Raw genomic sequence first — 24,762 nt, 5'->3', positions numbered from 1 at the left:
TTTTTTTTTAATTTATTTTATCTTATTTTAGTTTGAGAGGCAGAGTTACAGAGTCAGAGAGAGAGGTCTTCCATCTGCTGGTTCACTCCCCAAATGGCCCCAATGGCCAGAGCTGGGCCAATCCGAAGCCAGGAGCCTGGAGCTTCACCCGGGTCTCCCGGGCAGACAAGAGGCCCGAGCACTTGGGCCGTCTTCCACTGCTTCCCCAGGCCATCAGCGGGGAGCTGGATGGGAAGTGGAGCAGCCAGGACTCGAATCAGCGCCCACATGGGATGAGGTGCCGCAGGCGGAGGGTTAGCCTGCTACGCCACAGTGCTGGCCCCGGGATGTCTTTACATTGGCTTGTCTTATTGTAAGATTTCCCTACTTATTTTCAGTAGTTGATATTCCAGATGCTTTTTCTGGTTTGTTGCCTTTCATTCCTTAAGTGGAAGCCGCACGTTTTTGCGTGGCGTTTTATCGTAATCTCTCCTGAGGCTCCTCCTCCACGAGGCTACGTGCTTCCTTCAGATCCTTCCGTGGCTCTGTTGTACACGTACGCCCTACTGTGACCCAGGGTTTCCTTGGTTTCAGGGGCAGAGTGGGGGCGCCATTTCCTACGTGGCCGCCTGTGGTCAGGGCAGCCTTGGGCAGCTGGGAGGAGGGCTCTGTGGCTGGCACTGGGGAAAGCCCTGTCTGGGTGCTTGGAGGAACTGGCGGCGCAGCCGGGGTGGCCAGCGCAGCCCACGAGCACCTGGGCGCCACGGCCTGTCTCCTGTGCTCTGCCCTCTGCAGCCCCTGAAGCCTAGGGCTGGACTCCGCTGACAGCCCGCCATGCAGCTGCTCCTGCTCGTCCTCTGGCTCGCTCTGGCGTGCGGCTCTGTTCACACCACCCTGTCGAAGTCGGACGCCAAAAAAGCCGCCTTGAAGACGCTGAATGAGAAGGTAGGGGTCACCCCCCACATTCCTCCCTCTGCCTTGGGGAGAGAGGGGGGCTGTGGCAGCCGAGACCTCTGAGTGAGGGGGTCTGTGGCAGCCGAGACCCCTGGGGTGGGGGCCAGGGCTGTGGCAGCCGAGACCCCTGGGGTGGGGGGCAGGGCTGTGGCAGCCGAGATCCCTGGGGTGGGGGGCAGGGCTGTGGCAGCGAGACCCCTGGGGTGGGGGGCAGGGCTGTGGCAGCGAGACCCCTGGGGTGGGGGGCAGGGCTGTGGCAGCCGAGACCCCTGGGGTGGGGGGCAGGGCTGTGGCAGTGAGACCCCTGGGGTGGGGGGCAGGGCTGTGGCAGCGAGACCCCTGGGGTGGGGGGCAGGGCTGTGGCAGCTGAGACCTTGGAGTTGGGGGGGGGCTGTGGCAGCCAAGACCTCTGTGTGAGGCTCTGGACTTGGTTTTGAGGGTAGGCAGGCTCACCCTGGCGTCCCCGCCTGCCCGCTAGGCCATCTCCTGTGACAACGCCTGTATCTTCCTGCTGCTGTCCTGGTCTTTAGCATGCTCAGCCGTGAGCCGCCTCTGACGTGGCCTTTGTGCTATTCTGGGAACAGTCCCAAGGACGTAAATTCGCGGTGGTTCCCCAGCACACCCCTCAGCCCTGTCAGTCGCCCTGCTGCTGGCCAGACCAACCTACTATCGCAGGCCCATTTCTGAGACCCTGTCCTGGACAGATGGGCCCTCTCTCCATCCGCCCTGGGGCAGGCGGGCACCTCCGTCTGTCTCAGAGCCTGTGGGGCCAGGCTAGGGCATGGGCAGAGTCAAAGGGAGGCTGAACTGAGCGTGGACAGGACAGGCGGGGCAAGGTGTGGGTTCGCCTGCCACGTGGGACGCCTGCCTCCTAGTCAGAGCGCTGGTTGGAGTCCCAGCTCCTCTGCTTCTGATCCAGCTTCCCGCTGATGCATCTAAGAAAGGCAGCAAGTGACGGCCAAGGCTTGGGTCTCTGCCACCCACCTGAGACCCAGGTGGGGTTTGGCTGCTGGCTTTGGAGTCGATGTGAACCCGTAGAAAGACAATCGCTCCCTCTCTCTCTCCCTCCCTCCCTCCCTCCATCCCTCCATCTCCCTCTGTTGCTCTGCCTTTCAAATAAATAAATCTCCCCCCCCCCAAAAAAAAAGGAAGAAAAACAGGCGAATGAAGAATACACGGGGAGCTTCCAGGAGCAGAGGTGGGGAGGGGTGCGCTCACAGGGCACCAGAGGGCCCACACTGAGGGCCTGGCGTGCGCTCATCCCTCCAGCAAGGGGTGGCTCTGAGGTGCCCACGTGAGTACACAGTGGCCTGAGCTGGGTGCAGGGAGCTATCCTAGGTCCATGCCACCCCAGAGAAGGGTGGGAAGGGCCCCTCCCAGCTGTGGCCGTCTGCTCACTGCTGGCCAGAACCCAGAACTGTGCTGCCCGCGGGGACCCCTGGCTGGCAGTGTGGTGTTGATCCTGGGACAGACCCTGGCTGGAAAGAGAGGACTCGTGCTGCCACCACGGGGGATGCTGCACTGCCCGCCGAGATGGACCCCTGACGGCCTCCTTCGTTGCCCGTTTTGTTTTCTCAGACGCAGTTGTCAGACAGGCCCGTCCAGGATCGGGGTCTGGTGGTGACGGACCCCAAAGCGGAGGACGTGGTTCTTGAACATCGCAGCTACTGTGCAGCCAAGGCCAGGGAGAGACACTTTGCCGGCGATGTCCTGGGCTACGTCACGCCAGTAAGTAGAGCTGTCTGGGAGTGGGGGCCCACGGCTCCCACGCTGACTCCTCCTGGCTGAACAGTGACAGGAGCCTGTGTTCCACCTCCCGGCTGTTGCTCGGCCTCGGCTGCGGTGAGGGCGCCGCCGTCCTGGAGGCGGCAGCGTGGAGGGCACTGGGAGTCTGTGCTCTGCGCAGCTGCAGACGATCCTGTCGGTGCCCCCGAGGCGGGAGCTGGGCTCGCAGGCCTGAAGCAGCGTGTGTGCACTGGCTCGTGGCCAGGGTTCCAGGCTGTAGGCCGCAGTCCCGTGAGCTCTCCAGAGCGGGAGGGAGACGTCAGCCCGGACAAGAGCTGGCTGCAGGGCCGGCCTGGGGCGGCAGCACGTGGTGAGGCGGGTCCGCTCACCTGCTCACTGTCTGCTCCTCTTCCCTCTGCCAGTGGAACAGCCATGGCTACGAGATTGCCAAGGTCTTTGGGAGCAAGTTCACGCTCATCTCTCCAGTCTGGCTGCAGCTGAAGAGACGGGGCCGCGAGATGTTCGAGGTCACGGGCCTCCACGACATGGACCCAGGTTCCCACCCTCCCCGCTTGTCTGTGCGTCCTGAGAACTAGAAGAGTGTGATGGAGTGCAGGCTGGTGTGCAGGGGGGAGGGGAGAGGGGCAGGGCTGTCTGGAGGAGGTGGCCTGTGGTGCAGGCTGGTGTGCAGGGGGGAGGGAAGAGGGGCAGGGCTGTCTGGAGGAGGTGGCCTGTGGTGCAGGCTGGTGTGCAGGGGGGAGGGAAGAGGGGCAGGGCTGTCTGGAGGAGATGGCCTGTGGTGCAGGCTGGTGTGCAGGGGGGAGGGAAGAGGGGCAGGGCTGTCTGGAGGAGATGGCCTGTGGTGCAGGCTGGTGTGCAGGGGGAAGGGAAGAGGGGCAGGGCTGTCTGGAGGAGGTGGCCTGTGGTGCAGGCTGGTGTGCAGGGGGGAGGGAAGAGGGGCAGGGCTGTCTGGAGATGGGGCCTGTGGTGCAGGCTGGTGTGCAGGGGGGAGGGAAGAGGGGCAGGGCTGTCTGGAGGAGGTGGCCTGTGGTGCAGGCTGGTGTGCAGGGGGGAGGGAAGAGGGGCAGGGCTGTCTGGAGGAGGTGGCCTGTGGTGCAGGCTGGTGTGCAGGGGGGAGGGAAGAGGGGCAGGGCTGTCTGGAGGAGGTGGCCTGTGGTGCAGGCTGGTGTGCAGGGGGGAGGGAAGAGGGGCAGGGCTGTCTGGAGAGGTGGCCTGTGGTGCAGGCTGGTGTGCAGGGTGGGAGGGAAGAGGGGCAGGGCTGTCTGGAGGAGGTGGCCTGTGGTGCAGGCTGGTGTGCAGGGGGGAGGGAAGAGGGGCAGGGCTGTCTGGAGAGGTGGCCTGTGGTGCAGGCTGGTGTGCAGGGTGGGAGGGAAGAGGGGCAGGGCTGTCTGGAGGAGGTGGCCTGTGGTGCAGGCTGGTGTGCAGGGTGGGAGGGAAGAGGGGCAGGGCTGTCTGGAGGAGGTGGCCTGTGGTGCAGGCTGGTGTGCAGGGGGGAGGGAAGAGGGGCAGGGCTGTCTGGAGGAGGTGGCCTGTGATGCAGGCTGGTGTGCAGGGGGGAGGGAAGAGGGGCAGGGCTGTCTGGAGATGGGGCCTGTGGTGCAGGCTGGTGTGCAGGGGGGAGGGAAGAGGGGCAGGGCTGTCTGGAGGAGGTGGCCTGTGGTGCAGGCTGGTGTGCAGGGGGGAGGGAAGAGGGGCAGGGCTGTCTGGAGGAGGTGGCCTGTGGTGCAGGCTGGTGTGCAGGGGGGAGGGAAGAGGGGCAGGGCTGTCTGGAGGAGGTGGCCTGTGGTGCAGGCTGGTGTGCAGGGTGGGAGGGAAGAGGGGCAGGGCTGTCTGGAGGAGGTGGCCTGTGGTGCAGGCTGGTGTGCAGGGGGGAGGGAAGAGGGGCAGGGCTGTCTGGAGAGGTGGCCTGTGGTGCAGGCTGGTGTGCAGGGGGGAGGGAAGAGGGGCAGGGCTGTCTGGAGGAGGTGGCTCCTGAGGTGGCCACCACGCTGGGACCGTCAGCAAGGACACATCGGTGCCTGTGGGAGGTGAGGGTGTGACACAGAAGGTCAGGGCCTGGGGCCTGCGCTGTGGCCTAGTTGGTAAACCGCCAGCGACACCAGCATCCCATATGGGCCGTAGTTCACGTCCCCGCTGCTCCACTTCCCATCTACCTCCCTGCTAATGGCCTGGGAAAGCAGCGGGAGATGGCCCATGTGTTTGGACCCCTGCACGCGTGTGGGAGACCCGGATGGAGCTCCTGGCTCCTGACTTCAGCCTGGCCCAGCCCTGGCTGTTGCAGACGTCTATGGAGTGAGCCAGCAGATGGAAGATCTGTGTCTCCCCCTGTCTCTCTGTAACTCTAACTTTCAAAATAAATAAATTGATTTTAAAAATGGGGGTCCTGGTGGGTGCTGGTGCCTTTAGCTCAGAGACAGCCTGACACTCCCTGGGCCCTTGGGTAGTGGCTCGGTACACAGCAGTCTGACCTCTGGTTGGCTGTGGGCTCTGAGTTGTCCCAGGATAGGGAGAGTAGGTTCAGAGCTGCTCTCTGCGGCAGGGGGAGCTGGGTGCAGAGCTGCCGCTCCGCTACCCAGGGCAAAGTGGGTCCTACCCAGCTCCCCTCCCCTCAGTTCCCATCGTGGGTGCCATGTCCTCCTCGGGGCTGGAGGGTGTGGCTGGGTCTCCTGGCTGAGCACTGACCTGTGCTGACGGTCCCCTCATGCCCACAGGGTGGATGCGAGCCATCAGGAAGCATGCCAAGGGCCTGCGCATCGGTGAGTCCAGCGGGCCTGGTAGCTGCGGCCGGAGCCCCAGCCACACAGCGTCGGGGCCCACGCTGGCACAGTTCCTCTGTGGGTGAACAGGTGGGCCCTTGGGGACCTGGCGTGACCCTCTTATCCAGACTGTGTTGCCTTCACTGCCCACAGTCCAGCTGGAGTCCTGGGCTCTCCCACCTCCAGGGCCGTGGTCCAAGACCAGCACCTCCTTGGCCAGTGGCTCTGCCTGCCCTGTCTTCTCCCACACACCCAACAAGTGCTGTTGAGGTTCCCGGGACCAGTCCTTGAGGGTGATGCTGACCCTTCCCCAGCCTTGCGCCTAACAGCTCATGGCTGCTGAGGGAGGGACATGTGTCCCAGGGCAGTAAGAGCCTCGGGGACAGCAGAGTGGGAATGGAGGGTGCAGGGTGAGGGAAGCTCTCCCAGGAGGCTCGGGAGCAGCCACAGGCTGAACTGCTGCTGTGGGGGGTCCAGGCTGGAGTGCGGGTGGCCCAGCAGGCAGGCACAGAGGCCTCTGCAGGCCCGGAGTGGATCTGTAGCTGGGGCGACGGCGCTGTTGGGTCAGAGGGAGACCACTCCATGGGAGCCAGGCAGCCAGGAGCTGACCCTGCGGCTGGGCCCCCAGGGGAAGGGAGGCTGGTATGGGTGCGAGGGGCGTCACCATATCCTCGCTCCTCTTAGGCACACGGCTGCCTCAGTGGCTTCCCCTGCCCAGCACTGGCCTGACTGCTTTGGGGGCCCATGAGACACCCTTGGGGAATCCAGCCAGAGGCGCCCCTCGGTCTTGCAGTCACAGACTGTGTCCCCTGCAGTGCCTCGGCTTCTGTTTGAGGACTGGACCTACGACGACTTCCGCAACGTCTTAGACAGTGAGGATGAGGTGGAGGAGCTCAGCAAGACTGTGGTGCAGGTGGCAAAGGTGAGGCCTGGGGCTGCCCAGCCCCTCAACACTCTGGGAGCTCTGTGAGCACAGTCCCCCGGCCCCACCTCCTCCCCGGTCCTGCCTCCCAGGCCCCGCCTCCCCAGGCCCCGCCTTCCCACACCATCTCCCACCCAGGCCCCACCTCCACAGACCCCTCCCCTCTTCCCAGGCCCTACGTTCCCCACACCATCTTCCATCCCTGCCCCTTTCCTCCTCCCAGGCCCCACCTCCCCTCCTCCCAGGCCGAGTCCCCCCTCCCTGGCTGGGGTTCCCGCAAGGCACCAGTGGCTCCTTGCCTGGCTTCCTGCTCAAGCACGTTGCTTGACCATAGGGATCCTCTGGGGACCAGGGGGTGTCTCTTGCTGCCCTCCTGGGGTCCCCACCCCTGCTGGCTGCCAGTCTGGGCTGTGGGGGTAAGGAAGAGGGGTGATCAGTCCCTCTGCCCCTGCCTCCCGTGGGACCCCTGTGCTGCACCTTTCTGAGAGCCGCCTCTGGGCGCACAGTGTGGGCTTGGGTGTGGCTTCATGAGTGACTAGGCTGTGGCCTTGCCAGGTGGGCAGGGGCAGGGCTGCGTCTCCCTCATCCCTCCTGGGTCCCTGGGCCCCCCTCCCACATGCTCCCGTTTCTTTTTTTTAAGTTAATTTCTTTATTTGAAAGGCACTTAGAGAGAGGCAGAGGCAGAGGGAGAGAGGCAGAGAGAGGTCTTCCATCCACTGGTTCACTCTCCAGATGGCTGCAACGGCTAGAACTGCACCGATCCAAAGCCAGGAGCCAGAAGCTTCTTCCAGGTCTCCCATGCGTGTGCAGGGGCCCGAGGACTTGGGCCATCTTTCACTGCCTTCCCAGGCCACAGCAGAGAGCTGGATCAGAAATGGAGCGGCTGGGACTTGAACCAGCGCCCATGTGGGATGCCGGCACTGCAGGTGGCAGCTTTACCTGCTGTGTCACAGCACCGGCCCCTCCTGTTTGTTTTAGAACCAGCATTTTGACGGCTTTGTGGTGGAGGTCTGGAGCCAGCTGCTGAGCCAGAAGCATGGGTAAGTTGGCTGCGGTGGGCGGGTGGGGCTGCTCCTGCTTCCTGGGTGCTGGCAGAGCCAGAGGAAGACCGAGGGGAGAGGGAGTCTGGGTCTTTTGCCAGCAGTCTCTGCATCCGGAGTGGGGCAGGTCCGGCTCTGACCCCATGGCCAAGCTGGCCCCGAGGCTTTTCCCGGTGGTAAAGGGAATGCCAGGAGACGGCGGCCCAGACAGCATGACAGAGGCCAAGCTCGGGCCCAAGCAGAAGTTCCCCCTGACCGTGAGGTGCCGTCCTGGGATGTGGAGAAGGGACCAGCTAAGCATGGCCAGCACCTGTGGTGTGGACGGCCAGGCCACAGAGTGGCTGCCCAGGCCCACGGGCTTTGCAGCAGTCCACTGGGAGGTGGCCTCATAGCTCCTCACTGTCATAGCTGCAGTAGCCACTAGGACACCTGTGGGCTCCCACTGCCCGGCGCAGGGTGGGAGGGAGCACACTGGGACACCTGCGGGCTCCCACTGCCCGGCGCAGGGTGGGAGGGAGCACACTGGGACACCTGCGGGCTCCCACTGCCCGGGGCAGGGTGGGAGGGAGCACACTGGGACACCTGCGGGCTCCCACTGCCCGGCGCAGGGTGGGAGGGAGCACACTGGGACACCTGCGGGCTCCCACTGCCCGGGGCAGGGTGGGAGGGAGCACACTGGGAGACCTGCGGGCTCCCACTGCCCGGCGCAGGGTGGGAGGGAGCACACTGGGACACCTGCGGGCTCCCACTGCCCGGGGCAGGGTGGGAGGGAGCACACTGGGACACCTGCGGGCTCCCACTGCCCGGGGCAGGGTGGGAGGGAGCACACTGGGACACCTGCGGGCTCCCACTGCCCGGGGCAGGGTGGGAGGGAGCACACTGGGACACCTGCGGGCTCCCACTGCCCGGGGCAGGGTGGGAGGGAGCACACTGGGACACCTGCGGGCTCCCACTGCCCGGGGCAGGGTGGGAGGGAGCAGTGCAAGTGCTGACAGCCCCTCCCGATCCAGCACAGCCCTCCTTGGGCCACCTTCCCTGGTTCTGCCCCACAGATGGTGTAGGAGGGGCTCCAGAGGGCCTATTCATCCTAGACCCACCTACGAGGGGCTGGTGTAGCCAACACAGCGCGTGTCCAGGGCAGCCCTTCAGCCTCCTGAGCCAGCCACGGTTGTAATCTGTTGTTGACCGACCCCTTCCCTTTCTTTTTTTCTAAAAAAAGATTTATTATTTATGTGAGAGGTAGAGTCACAGAGAGAGAGACAGACAGAGGGAGGGGTCTTCCATCCAATGGTTCACTCCCCAAATGAGCGCAACACCCAGAGCTGGGCCAATCAAAGCCAGGAGCCAGGAGCTTCTTCCAGGTCTCCCACGTGGGTGCAGGGGCCCAAGGACTTGGGCCGTCATCCACTGCTTTCCCAGGCCACAGCAGAGAGCTGGATTGGAAGAGGAGTGTCAGGGACACGAACTGTATGGAATAACAGCACTGCAGGCGGGGGCTTAGCCTACTGCGCCACAGTGCCACCCCTGACCCCTTCCCTTTCTTGCCTCAGGGAATTCCAGGGGTGTTTTAAGGCCCAGCCCTGAGCAGCTGAGCCCCCCTCCTTCCATGCACCCCGAGCTGGGGTCTTGGGCGCCCACGTCCCTTCCATGTGGCTGCTGCAGGTGCGGGAGCTGCAGGTCTCCCTCTGCCCACGTGGCGGCAGCGTCCCCTCACGGAGAGGGGTGGGTGGAGCTGGGAAGAGGTGAAAGGAGGGCCCTGCTCGTGGTGGGAAAGTCTAGCCGCAAGCCCCAGGGCCCAGGCTGCCCAAGGCATAGCTGCCCCCACGCCCACGCTGAGTGCTGCGGAGAGTGTGGCATCCAGACCAAGGCAGGGGACACCTCTGAGGTGCTGCCTGGAGCCCTGCTCCTCGGCCTCAACCAGGCCCCGCCTGCTCCACACTGGTGTTCTGGGGGCCCCTCCTCCATCACTTCTCCCTGGGAGGGCCGATGGGAGGGCAGCAGACGGAGGACAGCCGGACTGAGTGGAGGGAGGACAGGATGGACACTGCAGTGGGTGAGGGTGCCCTGAGCCCAGAGGGCCTCCGTCTGCAGGACCTCTGGGCACCCCCAAGCCTTGCGCTGGACCCTTGCTGTGCAGTGGCCAGGGCCCTGACCTGGCATCTGAGGAGGGACAGGTTCACCAGGTCCCCTCCTGCCACGATGCTGAGGGAACGGATCCGTTATCAGAGGTTTGCTGGGATTCATTTCCGTTTTAGAAGCACTGAGTAGGCCGTGAGACACAAGCTCTTTGTGTCTGGCTCCTGAGGGGTTGTTCATATCTGGGTGGGGGATGGGGAGGTCGCCATGCCTGGGTGAGGGGGCTGTGGCCAGGAGGGGGAAGGAGCAGCTGTGCGGTCCCTTGTGCTGGGGGACATTGAGGGCTGGTCTGAGGCTGGGGGGCAGGAGCCCATTCCCGGGTAGCAGTGACCAGCTGGTGCAGCCGTAGCTTTGCATGTTCTGCAGCCCTGACGCACCTGGCCCCCTGTTCTGCCCCCACCCACCCCCCTCATGGGCCCCTTGCCAGGGTTCTGAGGGCCTGTGTCCTTCCAGAAGTACCAGGTCAGTGGGAAAGGCCACTTTGGCAAACTTAAGCAGGCACGTGCACGCTGGCTGGCCTTGGCCCACCGTCTGCAGACATGGGCTCAGCTCCCCAGGAGGACAGGGAGGTGTCCAGGAGCCTCCTGACCAATCTGGGGGCTTCTCATCACTTCTGAGGGCTGTCCCTGGGTGCCCCTTGTCTGCTCTGGTGTTTCAGGGATGTCAACCTCAAGGTGGCCCCTCTGGCACCCCTCAGGCCTTAGACAGTGAGAGAGAGAGACAGAGAGAAAGGTCTTCCTTCTGTTGGTTCACCCCCCAAATGGTCGCCATGGCCGGCGCACTGTGCCGATTCGAAGCCAGGAGCCGGATGCCTCCTTCTGGTCTCCCATGTGGGTGTAGGGGCCCAGGCACTTGGGCCATCCTCCACTGCCTTCCCGGGCCACAGCACAGAGCTGGACTGGAAGAGGAGCAACCAGGATAGAACCAGGATAGAACCCGGCGCCCATATGGGATGCCAGTGCCGCAGGCGGAAGATTAACCAAGTGACCACGGCGCCGGCCCCTCAAGCATTCTTGACACAGAGATGTGAGGGTGGCTTGTCTCCCAGTTTCTGTTCTGTGTGCCACGGATGCTGGGCCTCAAGGGTCCTCCCTCGGTCGCTGGTGGCCAGAGTTCTCACCTAGGGTCCTGGTGCTCAGCCTGCAAAGTGGTGGCCTGATCTGGACCAGGTCAGGGAGACTGAGAATTGCCTGGGCTGGGGTCCTGCACCACTGAGAGGACAAGGCCTCGGGACCATGGCCAAGGACCAGCAGCCCGGGTGGCCTGACCCAGCCTCGGTCCATCTGTTCCCCGGATGGGGCGGCTTCCCATATACAGGGGTGTTGAGGCCCCCCAGAATTGCCTGGGCTAGGGTCCTGCACCATCGAGAGGACTAGGCCATGAATGGCAGCCCGGTGTCCTGACCCAGCCACAGCCACAGTCCATCTGTTCCCCGGATGGGACAGCTTCACACGCACACGGGTGATGAGGCCCCCCAGAGTTTGCACTCCCCGGCCAGTCTCTGTGAAAACGTCCACCGGCATGGTAGACTTGGCACTGCTTCCTGCCACGGGCACTTGTTGGTAGATCACCTGCTGCCCATGCTGGCCGAGGGATACAAGCAGGCCTGGGAATGCTGGCAGGTGCCCCAGGGCCGTGTGGGGAGAGAAGCTGGGGTCTGTTCCTTGCAACACACTATCCGCCGGCTCCTAGCTGCCCTCCACCTCCAGGGGCCAGAGAAGGCCCACCTGCCACCTTCTCTTTGGGCTTCTCTGTCAGGTGGGCCCTGCATGCCCAGTGCCCTCCCCAGGTGCTCTGACCTCGCCTTCCTTCCCCAGCTGGCACCTAGCTCAGCCCTGAGTGACCTGTGGTGTTTCATAGTTGACCAGACCACCCTGGGGTCTGTGCTGGGTCCTCTGGGGTCCCAAGGCATGATGGGTATGTGGCTCTGTACTGCTTGAGCCTTTTTCTGGGGTGCTCCTGGACCTCTGTACAGACCCCCTGCTCTAGGGGAACCCTGGGTGTGATAAAAGGGAAGGGCTTAGCTGGGGTCCAGGCAGTCTTTGTCCCTGTCCCCTTGCCAGGGTCAGCGGGGCCCTGATGCTCACCCAGAGGCAGAGCCGGGAGCTCCCTGGAAGGCACTGTTGCCTGCCCTGGTGGGGACCAGCCCACCCCATCTCCCAGAGGGTGGGCGCAGAGCCCCCCAGGCACTCACGGTGACCATGTGTCTCCGTCCTTTGCAGGGGCCTCATCCACATGCTGACCCACGTGGCTGAGGCGCTGCACCAGGCCCGGCTGCTGTCCATCCTGGTCATCCCTCCCGCCGTCACTCCTGGGTAAGTGCTGCTCTCTGCTCGGTGCAGGGCCGGGCCTGTGTCCACCCGGTGACCCTGGATGGGGGGGGTCTCTTCACTGCTGGCCTCACATGCTCTTGCCTGTGAGCAGGGGACAGCTGTGTCCATCAGTACAGATGTGTTTGAAGATTGGAGAATTGAGTCATCTCCCTTGCTCTCAGTGGGGCCCTGGAGCTCCGAGTCGTCTGGTGTTTTAGGTCAGATCTACATGTGCTGCCCACAGGGGTGAGGCCAAGGCAGGGGTGAGGCTGTGCCATGGGACACTGTTCATCTGGGATGGAGTGGAATGGCCCAGCCACTAGCTATGGGAGTCAGGGCAGCCGATCCCTGTGTCCACCCTGCCTGAGGTAGGGTGCTGAGTGCAGAGAAGGCTCCCAGGCAAACCCTGTGTCCACCCTGGCTGGAGCAGGGTGCCGAGTGCAGAGAAGGCTCCCAGGCAAACCCTGTGTCCACCCTGCCTGGAGCAGGGTGCCGAGTGCAGAGAAGGCTCCCAGGCAAACCCTGTTTCCACCCTGGCTGGAGCGGGGAGCTGGGTGCAGAGAAGGCTCCCAGACAGACCCTGTGTCCACCCTGGCTGGAGCAGGTGCTGGGTACAGAGAAGGCTCCCAGACAGACCCTGTGTCCACCCTGGCTGGAGCAGGTGCTGGGTGCAGAGAAGGCTCCCAGACAGACCCTGTGTCCACCCTGCCTGAGGTAGGGTGCTGAGTGCAGAGAAGGCTCCCAGACAGACCCTGTGTCCACCCTGCCTGGAGCAGGTGCCGGGTACAGAGAAGGCTCCCAGACAGACCCTGTGTCCACCCTGCCTGAGGTAGGGTGCTGAGTGCAGAGAAGGCTCCCAGACAAACCCTGTGTCCACCCTGGCTGGAGCGGGGTGCCGAGTGCAGAGAAGGCTCCCAGACAGACCCTGTGTCCACCCTGCCTGAGGTAGGGTGCTGAGTGCAGAGAAGGCTCCCAGGCAAACCCTGTTTCCACCCTGGCTGGAGCGGGGAGCTGGGTGCAGAGAAGGCTCCCAGACAGACCCTGTGTCCACCCTGCCTGAGGTAGGGTGCTGAGTGCAGAGAAGGCTCCCAGACAAACCCTGTGTCCACCCTGCCTGGAGCAGGTGCCGGGTACAGAGAAGGCTCCCAGACAGACCCTGTGTCCACCCTGCCTGAGGTAGGGTGCTGAGTGCAGAGAAGGCTCCCAGACAAACCCTGTGTCCACCCTGGCTGGAGCGGGGTGCCGAGTGCAGAGAAGGCTCCCAGACAGACCCTGTGTCCACCCTGCCTGAGGTAGGGTGCTGAGTGCAGAGAAGGCTCCCAGGCAAACCCTGTTTCCACCCTGGCTGGAGCGGGGAGCTGGGTGCAGAGAAGGCTCCCAGACAGACCCTGTGTCCACCCTGCCTGAGGTAGGGTGCTGAGTGCAGAGAAGGCTCCCAGGCAAACCCTGTGTCCACCCTGGCTGGAGCGGGGAGCTGGGTGCAGAGAAGGCTCCCAGACAGACCCTGTGTCCACCCTGGCTGGAGCAGGTGCTGGGTACAGAGAAGGCTCCCAGACAGACCCTGTGTCCACCCTGGCTGGAGCAGGTGCTGGGTGCAGAGAAGGCTCCCAGACAGACCCTGTGTCCACCCTGGCTGGAACGGGGAGCCGGGTGCAGAGAAGGCTCCCAGACAGACCCTGTGTCCACCCTGGCTGGAGCGGGGTGCCTGGTGCAGTGAAGGCTCCCAGACAGACCCTGTGTCCACCCTGGCTGGAGCAGGTGCCGGGTACAGAGAAGGCTCCCAGACAGACCCTGTGTCCACCCTGGCTGGAGCGGGGAGCCGGGTGCAGAGAAGGCTCCCAGACAGACCCTGTGTCCACCCTGGCTGGAGCAGGGTGCCGGGTACAGAGAAGGCTCCCAGACAGACCCTGTGTCCACCCTGGCTGGAGCAGGTGCTGGGTGCAGAGAAGGCTCCCAGACAGACCCTGTGTCCACCCTGCCTGGAGCAGGGTGCCGGGTACAGAGAAGGCTCCCAGACAGACCCTGTGTCCACCCTGGCTGGAGCGGGGTGCCTGGTGCAGTGAAGGCTCCCAGACAGACCCTGTGTCCACCCTGGCTGGAGCAGGTGCCGGGTGCAGAGAAGGCTCCCAGACAGACCCTGTGTGCACCCTGGCTGGAGCGGGGAGCCGGGTGCAGAGAAGGCTCCCAGACAGACCCTGTGTCCACCCTGGCTGGAGCGGGGTGCCTGGTGCAGTGAAGGCTCCCAGACAGACCCTGTGTCCACCCTGGCTGGAGCAGGTGCCGGGTACAGAGAAGGCTCCCAGACAGACCCTGTGTCCACCCTGGCTGGAGCGGGGAGCCGGGTGCAGAGAAGGCTCCCAGACAGACCCTGTGTCCACCCTGGCTGGAGCAGGTGCCGGGTACAGAGAAGGCTCCCAGACAGACCCTGTGTCCACCCTGGCTGGAGCAGGTGCCGGGTACAGAGAAGGCTCCCAGACAGACCCTGTGTCCACCCTGGCTGGAGCGGGGTGCCGGGTACAGAGAAGGCTCCCAGACAGACCCTGTGTCCACCCTGCCTGAGGTAGGGTGCTGAGTGCAGAGAAGGCTCCCAGACAGACCCTGTGTCCACCCTGGCTGGAATAGGTGCCGGGTGCAGAGAAGGCTCCCAGACAGACCCTGTGTCCACCCTGCCTGAGGTAGGGTGCTGAGTGCAGAGAAGGCTCCCAGACAGACCCTGTGTCCACCCTGGCTGGAGCAGGGTGCCGGGTACAGAGAAGGCTCCCAGACAGACCCTGTGTCCACCCTGGCTGGAGCAGGTGCCGGGTGCAGAGAAGGCTCCCAGACAGACCCTGTGTGCACCCTGGCTGGAGCGGGGAGCCGGGTACAGAGAAGGCTCCCAGACAGACCCTGTGTCCACCCTGGCTGGAACAGGTGCTGGGTGCAGAGAAGGCTCCCAGACAGACCCTGTGTCCACCCTGGCTGGAGCAGGTGCCGGGTACAGAGAAGGCTCCCAGACAGACCCTGTGTCCACCCTGGCTGGAGCAGGGTGCCGGGTACAGAGAAGGCTCCCAGACAGACCCTGTGTCCACCCTGGCTGGAGCGGGGTGCCGGGTACAGAGAAGGCTCCCAGACAGACCCTGTGTCCACCCTGCCTGAGGTAGGGTGCTGAATGCAGAGAAGGCTCCCAGACAGACCCTGTGTCCACCCTGGCTGGAATAGGTGCCGGGTGCAGAGAAGGCTCCCAGACAGACCCTGTGTCCACCCTGCCTGAGGTAGGGTGCTGAGTGCAGAGAAGGCTCCCAGACAGACCCTGTGTCCACCCTGGCTGGAGCAGGGTGCCGGGTACAGAGAAGGCTCCCAGACAGACCCTGTGTCCACCCTGGCTGGAGCAGGTGCCGGGTACAGAGAAGGCTCCCAGACAGACCCTGTGTCCACCCTGGCTGGAATAGGTGCCGGGTGCAGAGAAGGCTCCCAGACAGACCCTGTGTCCACCCTGCCTGGAGCAGGTGCCGGGTACAGAGAAGGCTCCCAGACAAACTGGGCCCTCTGGGCAGGAGAAAGAGGCGGGGGCCGGGGAGGGCTGGGGCTGCAGAGCCTGCGTGTCCAGCCAGGGACATCCAGCCATCAAGGTGGGAGTCCAGGGGCTCTGCCAAGGTACAGCCCCTCAGATAAACTGGGCTCCCAGGCCCACCGCTGTGGAAGTAGCTGCTAGCCCATCTCATGTGCTCTGCCCAGCAGGGCAGTGAGAGTGGGCCTCGAGGGTCCTCAGCCACCAGTGGGCCGTGGCTGGGTGGGCTTCCAGGCCTGTGGTAATGGTGCTGGTAGAGAGGTGTGCAGGAGACCCTGCAGCGCACCTGGGCAGCTGAGGGCCTGCCGACCCAGCGCACGTCCCTGGGACAGCGCACGCCTGGCTAGCCACCTGCCCCGAGCCCCCAGCACCACAGGTCTGCAGGGGTGGGCTCCAGGTGGCTCCCTGTCCTGACGCTGAGCACCAAGGGTCACGTCTTGTGTGGCCTGGGCTTTCCCACGTGTTCAGGCATACGTGTTCATGCGTGATACACGTGTGGGGGGTTTTGCATTTCATTTGTCCTTGGTTTTTTGCTCAGCACTGTGGAGAGACGTGCCTCCTCCTGCCTGTTACTGAGCACTGGGGGTCCTGCCAGACGGCCCTGGCAGAGCCCCTTCCATCCCTGGGACCTGTGGGCACTGCTGCCCCTCCCCTCCCCCGCTCCTCTGCTGTGCCACTGGCCTGACCTAAGTGAGGGACCGGGCAAGGGCTGAGCCGCTCTTCCTCGGTGGTGCCCAGGCCAGCGTGCCGCAGCCCAGGGAGCCTGCGTCGCCGGCAGAGGGCCCAGGCCTGTGTCCTCCCGCAGGGGCACCGTTCTGCTGTGACCTGAGCGTTTACAGTGTCTGACCTGTCCCAGGGTTACCTGCGAGGTGACCAGGGGCTGCTGTGGGGACAGTCCTCCCTGAGCTGACAGGCGCGGGAGGTGGGGCAGAAGGCCGGGGCCACAGGCACTCCCCGGGGCTCCCTGAGCCTGGGTGCGAGCTGCCTGCACACCCTTACTTCCTGAGCCCCCGGGGTCTGTGGGTTGGTGGGGTGTGGCTAGGGTGGCTCAAGAGCTGCTTGCGGGAGGGTGCGGGAGCAGCTGTGGTGGGGAGCAGCCTGCAAGCTCTGCCTAGGAATCTTTCCCGGCCCTCGGCAGGAAGTGGTCATTCAGAGCTGGACACAGTCCCTGTCGGGTGGGACGGCCAGAGGGCAGCGTGGACAGGCGGGGACTGCAGGGGAAGCAGGACCTGGAGCTGGCAGAGGGCCCGGTACTGCTGTGTGCACTCTGCCTGCCCACTGGGCTGAACCCCCCCGCTCCTGTCCTCCCACCCTTGTCGAAGAGAGGCTGCAGAGGGCCTGCAGTGTGCCCGTCCGTCTGCGGGGGGCGCCTCAGTTCACCATGCACCTCACAGAGCTCCAGGAGGGAGTTCTGTGAGCAGCAGCAGCACCCGGGAACCGGGGAGCGCACCCAGCAGGCCCGAGCGGCCCAGCCTTGCCCCACAGTGCCGCGGGGGCTGCTGCCTCTCTAAGAAAAACAGCGCGTCCGTGGATTGGACTTGTCTGACGTCCATTGAAAGCAGAGCCACAGAGAGGCAGAGAGAGAGGTCTTCCATCCGCTGGTCCACCCCCCACCCCCACCCGCCACAACAGCGGAGCTGGGACAATCCAGAGCCAGCAGCCAGGACATTCTTCCAGGTCTCCCATGTGGGTGCAGGGGCCCGAGCACTTGGGCCATCTTCCGCTGCTTTCCCAGGCCATAGCAGAGAGCTGGATGGGAAGTGGAGCAGCCGGGACTAGAACCGGCGCCCATATGGGATGCTGGCACCACTGGCAGCAGCTTTACACGCTGCACTACAGCGCCTGCCCTTCCGTGCCTCTTGACTGCGTGGATCCCTCTCTTGTCCGATCCCGTGGGTCTCAGAGAACTCGACCACAAGGTTCTTAGGAGGGGGCAGGGCAGGGGACAGGCTGGGGCTGGGGGAGGCTCAGCAGCGGCTTCCTCAAGCACAGAACCCAAGGGGATGCCCGGAGCTAGAGCGAGGTGGGTCAGGCTGGGGGCACGCCGCCCTCACTCCCTGGGGCTGCTCCTGCCTGGGCAGCACTGGCCGAACTCCTCTTTGCTCTGTTACACTCTTTAAAATCGAAGCCGGCCCCTGCCTGGGGCCAGTCAGTGCTCGTGGCCTATGGCCTGTGGTTGTTGGGCTGGCACGTGTCACATGTGCACATGCCACACTGAGGGGCATGGCGCAGAGCCACCCACGCCGAGGGCATGACCATCCTTCAGCTCGGGGACTGCGTGGGTCACATCCTTGGAGGAGGTGTGGGGGTGTTCCCAGGTTTCTGTGCCACTTTCTGTGGTTAGTGGGAGTCACACCTGCACAGGTGGCCACACCTGCCTGAGCTTCAGTGGGCGCGGCCCGCTGTGCCAGGCACACCTGGGGTGAGTTGGGCCACAGGGTGGTGGGGAGACCCATGAGGGGGAGGGGACCTGGACGGAGGCTGCACGTCCAATAGGGACAGTGACGCTCCCAAGCCTCTGCTGCCAGGGCACCCACGCAAACACTGGGCCCTGCCTGGGGGCAAGGGCTGGGCACAAACCAGGCTCTGTGTCTGTGGTGGAGCGGGGCTGAACCCCAGCAACCCCACTGGGCCGTGTTCTCGCATGTGGCCAGTCTGTCCAGGGCTTCATCACCAGCCTCTGGCACCCAGCTGAGATAGGAGGGCACCTTTTTTTTTTTTTTTAAGATATATTATTTGAAATGCAGAGTTATAGAAAGAGAGAGAGGGAGAGATAGAAATCTTCCATCCGCTGGTTCACTCCCCAAATGGCTGCGACAGCCGGGCTGGGCCTGCTCAAAACCAGGAGCTTCATCTGGGCCTCCTGCCTGGGTGCAGGGCCCAAGCACTCGGGCCGTCTTCTGCCGCCTTCCCAGGTGCACTAGCAGAGAGCTGGACTGAAAGTGGAGCAGCCAGGACTTGACCTGGGGCCATATAAGATGTTAGGGTCACAGGGGGAGGCTTGGCCGAGTGCGCCGTAACGCCGGCACGGAGGGTGCTTCTGAAAGGGTGGAATTAGGGAACTGGAGAAGGCAGCTGTCCCGTTTTCGGGGACATTGGAACAGCGGGCACTTAGTTCTCACAGTTTCCAAGGCCGGAAGCCTGAGACCTGCGTGCCTGCAGCGTCGGCCTCTGGTGAGCGCCCCTCCTGGCTGCAGAGGGCCAGGTGTCCCCTCTCTCTGTCCCCTCTCTCTCTGTCCCCTCTCTCTGTGTCCCCTCTTTCTGTGTCCCCTCTCTCTCTGTGTCCTCTCTCTGTGTCCTCTCCCTCTGTGTCCTCTCCCTCTGTGTCCTCTCTCTGTGTCCCCTCTTTCTGTGTCCCCTCTCTCTCTGTGTCCTCTCTCTCTGTGTCCTCTCCCTCTGTGTCCTCTCCCTCTGTGTCCTCTCTCTGTGTCCTCTCTCTGTGTCTCCTCTTTCTGTGTCCCCTCTTTCTGTGTCCCCTCTCTCTCTGTGTCCTCTCCCTCTGTGTCCTCTCCCTCTGTGTCCCCTCTCTGTGTCCTCTCTCTCTCTGTGTCCCCTCTCTGTGTCCTCTCCCTCTGTGTCCCCTCTCTGTGTCCTCTCCCTCTGTGTCCTCTCCCTCTGTGTCCTCTCTCTGTGTCCTCTCTCTGTGTCCCCTCTCTCTGTGTCCTCTCTCTCTGTGTCCTCTCTCTGTGTCCTCTCCCTCTGTGTCCTCTCTCTGTGTCCTCTCTCTGTGTTCTCTGTGTCCTTTCTCTCTCTCTCTGTCCCCTCTTTGTATCTTCTCTCTCTGTGTGTCCTGTCTCTCTGTGTCCCCTCTCTCTCTATGTCCCCTCTCTCTATGTCCCTTCTCGGTGGCCTCTCTCTCTCTCTGTGTCCCCTCTCGGTGGCCTCTCTCGATGTCCTCAGTGGTGGAGTTTCCTGGTCTCCTTGCAAAGATAATCCCATCATGAGAGCTCCGCCCTCAGGAGCCCCTCTGACCTTGGTCCCCTGCCCAAGGCCCCACCTCCTAGCACACGGGGGTCAGGGCTCCGCAGGAGAACTCGGGGCACACACCCACCGGGTCTACGGCGATATTTACTACAAACAGGTGGAAGTTGAGAACAGCCTCTCTCTGAGTGCAGGGGGAGCCGCCTGTCCCTCTGCAGGGGTCCCACAGCTGCCTGTCCCCTGCCCCTGCGCTTGGCCCTGACAGACAGAGGCTGAGGGAAGAGCAGTCTGTGCCCAAGCCGGTGGCTGCAAGGTCTGGGCCTGAGGGTGTGAGTGGCACCTGCAGCAGTGAGAGGTGGCGGGGACTGTGCAGTGCCTTGGAGCCCCTCAGCCTCCCACCCTCTCCCAGAAAGGGGGTATCTGGGCTCATTTTGCCGGGGCTCTTCCCCCTGGACTGCTGGTGCGTGCTGAGCTCTGGGCCCCAGCGTGGGGAGCTGTTCTCCTGAGGGAGGGGCTGGGTTCAGCAGGGGACAGGCCCCGGGACAGAGGGACAGAGACTATGCTGTCCACAGGGCTGGAGGAGGGGCTCTGGCTGGAGCTGCCTCCTGCACTGGTCCCCAGCTGGACACAGTGCAGGACTGCCAGGCCCCCACCCACCATGGTGCCCTGCAGGCGGCCCTGTCAGCCGCACAGAGCCTGGCTCCCTATCCCCGCCGTTCCTGGGTCCCATTTCTCCCCACTGCTGGGCTGCCTGCCCCTTTGGGGGGTGGAGTCTCTGACCTTTCACCTTGGTTTCAGGGCTCCACACACCCCTGCCCTCAGCCCTCATCTTCTCCCCCTCCCCACCTCCCAGCCCCTGCTGCACCCGTTGTCCACAAGCTCGGTGACAGCAGACAGCACTGGCGCTGGAGCCGGCGCTAGACATGGACTCTTCAGAGTTCCCAGGGGCCCCACAGGCCCGCAGGCGCCGGGTGGGTGGGATCAGGCCTGTGGCCCCTGGCCTAGAGAGCATAGCTGGACTTGGGGTCCCACTGGCGCCTCTCAAAGCCCGACATGGGTCAGAGCCTGAGTTTGCCCAGAGAGCAGCAGGCCTGGCCCCAGACGTCTGTCTGCAGCCCCCTGCGGGCTCCCAGCCAGGGGTGGGGGAGGGGGAGCTCTTCCAGGCCAGGCTGTCCTCCCAGCAGGAGAGGCCTGGGCCCCCCAGGGGGCAGCTCCTTCCATTCCCAGAATGGCCGGGTGCTGCTCAGAGCCCTCCCAGCCCCCACTGCACCTCCACTGCACCTGCTCTCTCAGGGCTTTCCACCCTGGAGCCTGGAGACCCCCAGGGACGGGAGTCCTGGGGCTGATGGGAGGGAGGTGAGAAGCAGCCCTGGGTCTGGGCAGGACTTGAGGGCCGGAGGCTGCAGGGGCCGCACCTACGACCACCCCAGCAAGGCCCCTCCCTGCCTGATCAGACCCTGAGCTGGGGAACGTCGGGGCCGCGCACACCCCGCGTTCCTCGTGACGTCGTGAAGCTTTGAGGAGAGGTTGAAGCCCAGCCCCGCCGTCCCGGGTGGGAGTCTGTGGCCAGGCTTCCCCTGGCAGAGCCCACGTGGCCTGAGTCGCATCCTGCAGTCTGGTTTCCCACTTGGAGCTGGCGGCAGCTGGCACGGTGGGACTACGGTGTGAGGGTCTGGGGCTCCCGAGGCACCCGCTGGGCAGGTGGGCTTGGGGTCCTGGTGTGGGGGGAGGGGCAAGATGTGGGCATAGCACAGGGAAGTGTCCTGTCCAGGAGCCGGGGCAGCCAGAGAGGTTGAGCCTGAGGGGACCCTGCCTGGTTCCCAGCAGGGGCCTGTGGGAGCCGGGCCCGAAACTGCCAGCCGGGTAGGGCTCCTGGGTGAGGGAAGTGGTGTGGTGCCTCCAGCCTGCCCGGAGCACGTGTGCCCACTCGCAGCAGTTACCCTGAGTGGCCGGGGCTCAGACTGCCTGCCCTGGCTCCTGGGAGCTCGGCCCCTTCCCCCTGGTGCCCCCACCCATGCCAGGCCCATCTGCTGTGGGGACTCTGCACCTCAGCAGCGTCGTGCCCCACCTGCCAAGCTGCAGGACCGCTGGACTGTCCCTGCGCCTGGCGGGAGGGGCTGTCCCAGGCTGTGCCAGGAGATGAGGTCTGGTGGGTCTAAGTCGAGGAGGAGGTGCCTGAGGGAGGTGCTGGGCTCGTCCACGGGTGTCAGGTGGCGGCTTGTGCGGAGACTCCATCCTTCGGCACCTGGGGCCCCCCCACACCCTGACCTGCCCTTTGAAGCCTGGCGTTTGTCCTTCCCGCCTTTGCCTGGCCGATCGCCACCACAAGCCAGATGAGCAGCTGGGGCAGGCTGAGCGGCTGTCAGGGAAAGGATGCGCAGTAGCCACTGCCGTCCCTGTGTTGGTGACCCGGCGTGGTGGGTTCCTGGAGGGCACAGTGAAGGGGGAAGGGGCCACCCCCGTCAGCCTCAGCCACCGTCCAGGCTCTGTCCTGTAGGTGGGCCTCTGGCCACACAGAACGGATCTGACCAGGTGACGAGGCCTCCCCAGACCCTCCTGCCTCTTCCCCTGTCACGTGGGTTGTCAGCTGGTCTCCCCACTGATGCCAGGCCTATGCCCAGCACCCCAGAGGCTCCCTGAAGCTGTGCCGGGGACCAGACGTCCCCGGGGAGCCCATGTGGAATGGTTGGAGCCAGTGGATGTGTGCGGGCTGCTGAGTGTCTCACCTGGGGACAGGTGGGCCTGTGCCAGGTGGAAGCTTTTCCTGGGGTGGTGAAGCCCCTCCTGAGGCTCCCCGGGTCCTCGCTCGTCCGGCGTCCGTCTCCCTTCCGCTGGGGTCTCGTGGCCTGTGTGTGGCCCTGAGGAGTGTGGCTGTCCCCGCCCCAGCCAGAACGGTTGCTTTGCAGACATGTCCCTCGAGCTCCCTGCTATGGCTGTGCCTACCTGGGAAAGGTCTGGGCCCACGGTCATTGTCTGCTCGTGCTGGACGGCCCCTGCTGGTGTAGCTGCCCCATGGCCCTGGGTGCTTGGCTGAGGCGTTGTGGCAGCTCCCGGGCAGGTCTCGGGCATGGCCTGAGCCCCTGCAGGGGGGCATCTTGGGGCTGTTCCACATGTGAGGTCCTGGCCCGGGGGCCCCCTACCCCTACCTACGGCCCTGGCCAGCTGAGTTCTGCTTAGGGCCCACTTGGGGGTGTGAGTGAGTTTCAGGGCTGCTGTGGACAGAGCAGGTGGGCCTTCCTGGGTCCCCTGAGAGCAAGAACAGGTGCTCCAGCTGCAAGGCAGAGCCCAGGGAGGAGTGGTGTCCTGTGGGCAGCAGGGGCCTGGGGTGAGACTGGCCTGGCCCACGTCTGCCCACCCCTTTGGGATCGTCCTGCTGCACTGTGCAGTTCCCAGCCCTGCCCTGCAGAGGCCACCTCAGGGGCAAGCAGAGAGAGAGCTCTGCCCCGCCCGCCTGCAGCCCTGCCAGCCCCCGAACCGGTGCCCAGCCTCTGAGCAATTGCAGGCCAGCACTGTCTGGGAAAGTGACCCAGGACCCTCACAGAGGGGAGGGCAGGGAGGGGCAGTGGGTCGGTAACCCCCACAGCTGCCTGGGATCCTGCTGGACCCGGGCAGCAGTGGAGCTGGGGCAGCCCCGGGAGAGGACCGAGGACCACGCCCAGGAGCCCAGGTGGTCGTGCTGGTCTCTGCAGGACTGACCGGCTGGGCACGTTCACGCACAAGGAGTTCGAGCAGCTTGCCCCCGTGATGGACGGCTTCAGCCTCATGACCTACGACTACTCCACGTCGCAGCAGTGAGTGCACGTGCGGGGCCTCCACGAAGCTTCTGGCCAGCGCCCTGGCCTCCCGGGCGGACACCCTCCCGGCTGTGGGCCCCACCGCTCGGCACTGGTGGTCACCCCTGGAGGAAGCTGTGGCTCTGTGGCTCTCTCCCCTGCCTGTGAGAGGTGGTCTGGGGGCAGGGGCGGGGGGCTGCGCACCTGAGGGAGCTATGAGAAACACGCAGGCAGCTGTCCTGGAGGAAGGAGGCTGGAAGGCCGGGGTGTGCTGACCCCCTCCCCACCCGTGTCCGGACCTGGCCTGTGCTCCAGGGAGGGGGAGGCTGCTCAGTGAGCACCTTAGCCCAGATGCAGCGGGAGCTGCCCGGGCCCCCCTGCTGGCTGCCTGGTCTCTGGGGAGAAGTGCCCTCTGAGGTGACACCTCAGGGACCAGGTCAGGTGCGGGGCTCCCTGCCTGTGGCTGAAATCCACTCCTTGTCGCTCCTGCAGGCCTGGCCCCAATGCCCCCCTGTCCTGGGTTCGAGCCTGTGTCCAGGTTCTGGACCCCAAGTCCATGTGGCGCAGCAAGATCCTTCTGGGGCTCAACTTCTACGGCATGGACTACGCGGCCTCGAAGGACGCCCGCGAGCCCGTCACTGGGCCCAGGTGAGCGCAGGGCTGGCCTCGCCGCGCTTGGGCTGTCGCGCTCCAGAAAAGCACGGTGGGGTGTGGGCGTCCAGGTTCCGCCAGTCAGTGAACCACAGGGTCGGAGACGAGCACTGGACGAGGGGTTCACCGTGTTGCTGTCCCCTGCACTGCAGGGTTTGGGGAAACCTGACCCAGGGCTCGTGTGTCCTCTGGCCAGCCGCCCTGCCTGGCCACATGGCCCAGGCTGGGACCCCTCTCGTGGCCCTGCTTTGCCGGGCGGCGCTCGCCTTGGCCTGAGCCTCTGACGCTGTCTGTGAGGGACGCTGCGCCTGTTGTCAGGGCGGTGAGCTGAGGCTCGGCCACCTGCCCCAGGTCGATGGTGGTGGCCTGTGCTGCCCCACTGTGGTGTCTCCCTGCAGGGTGGGGAGCTGGGGCGTCAGTGAGGAGAGTGCCGGGCAGCTCTCCTGCCTGGTCTGAGGGACCCCTCAGGCCCAAGACTGCCCTCACGTCGGGCCGGCCATGCTCTCAGGTCAGGGGACAGAGGGAGGGCTGGCCACGGGGCAGACTGTCTCCCACTCCATGTCCACAGTCCTCCGTGTGCACGACTGGCCCTGGGGTCTGGGGTCCAGCACAAGCATGGCCGCCTGCCCGTCTCCTGGGCCCTGGTGCTGGGTGTGCTGTGTCGCTGAGCCTGGGCCTGACTGTGGTAGGGGACGGGGGACGGTCTGCTGGCTGAGGACGACCTGGGGAGGTGGCGTGTGTAGCACACGGGGCTCCAGTGGCCCGAGGCTCCTGGCTGCTGTTGCTCAGTGGGTTAGGGAGTCAGCTAACAGCTGTGGTGCCGCACTGGGAGACCTGGTGGGGCTGCCCGCCGGCCCCTCCCTTCCACCCCAGGACCCCCGGTGTCCCTGCACCTCGGGGGCAGCGGGTGCTGAGATGGAGGCCGGGTCAGTCCCTGGGTGTTCAGCCCAGGACCCTGCAGCACACAGTGAGGTGCTGGGTGCCCAGCCACCCTCCCTGTCTGTCCGCCCATCCCAGTCAGCACT

At 64.8% G+C, this 24,762-nt stretch overlaps 1 protein-coding gene across 1 annotated transcript in view; it reads left to right on the top strand.

The window, feature by feature from the left end:
* Positions 1 to 24,762, top strand: part of CHID1 (chitinase domain containing 1) — a 39,171-nt gene that overhangs the window by 4,121 nt on the left and 10,288 nt on the right. Inside the window, exons 2-10 of the mRNA XM_062197705.1 lie at positions 775 to 924; positions 2,512 to 2,661; positions 3,081 to 3,213; positions 5,391 to 5,435; positions 6,251 to 6,357; positions 7,336 to 7,397; positions 11,756 to 11,848; positions 23,003 to 23,104; positions 23,579 to 23,734. Of these exons, the coding sequence (XP_062053689.1) occupies positions 814 to 924; positions 2,512 to 2,661; positions 3,081 to 3,213; positions 5,391 to 5,435; positions 6,251 to 6,357; positions 7,336 to 7,397; positions 11,756 to 11,848; positions 23,003 to 23,104; positions 23,579 to 23,734 (959 nt within the window). The 5' untranslated portion in view covers positions 775 to 813. The remainder of the gene's footprint in view (positions 1 to 774; positions 925 to 2,511; positions 2,662 to 3,080; positions 3,214 to 5,390; positions 5,436 to 6,250; positions 6,358 to 7,335; positions 7,398 to 11,755; positions 11,849 to 23,002; positions 23,105 to 23,578; positions 23,735 to 24,762) is intronic.

This window comes from Lepus europaeus, chromosome 7 (assembly GCF_033115175.1).
Source record: "Lepus europaeus isolate LE1 chromosome 7, mLepTim1.pri, whole genome shotgun sequence".
Taxonomy (NCBI): domain Eukaryota; kingdom Metazoa; phylum Chordata; class Mammalia; order Lagomorpha; family Leporidae; genus Lepus; species Lepus europaeus.
The sequence above is the reverse complement of the archived record's forward strand: the minus strand, read 5'-3'. Positions and strand labels throughout refer to the sequence as shown.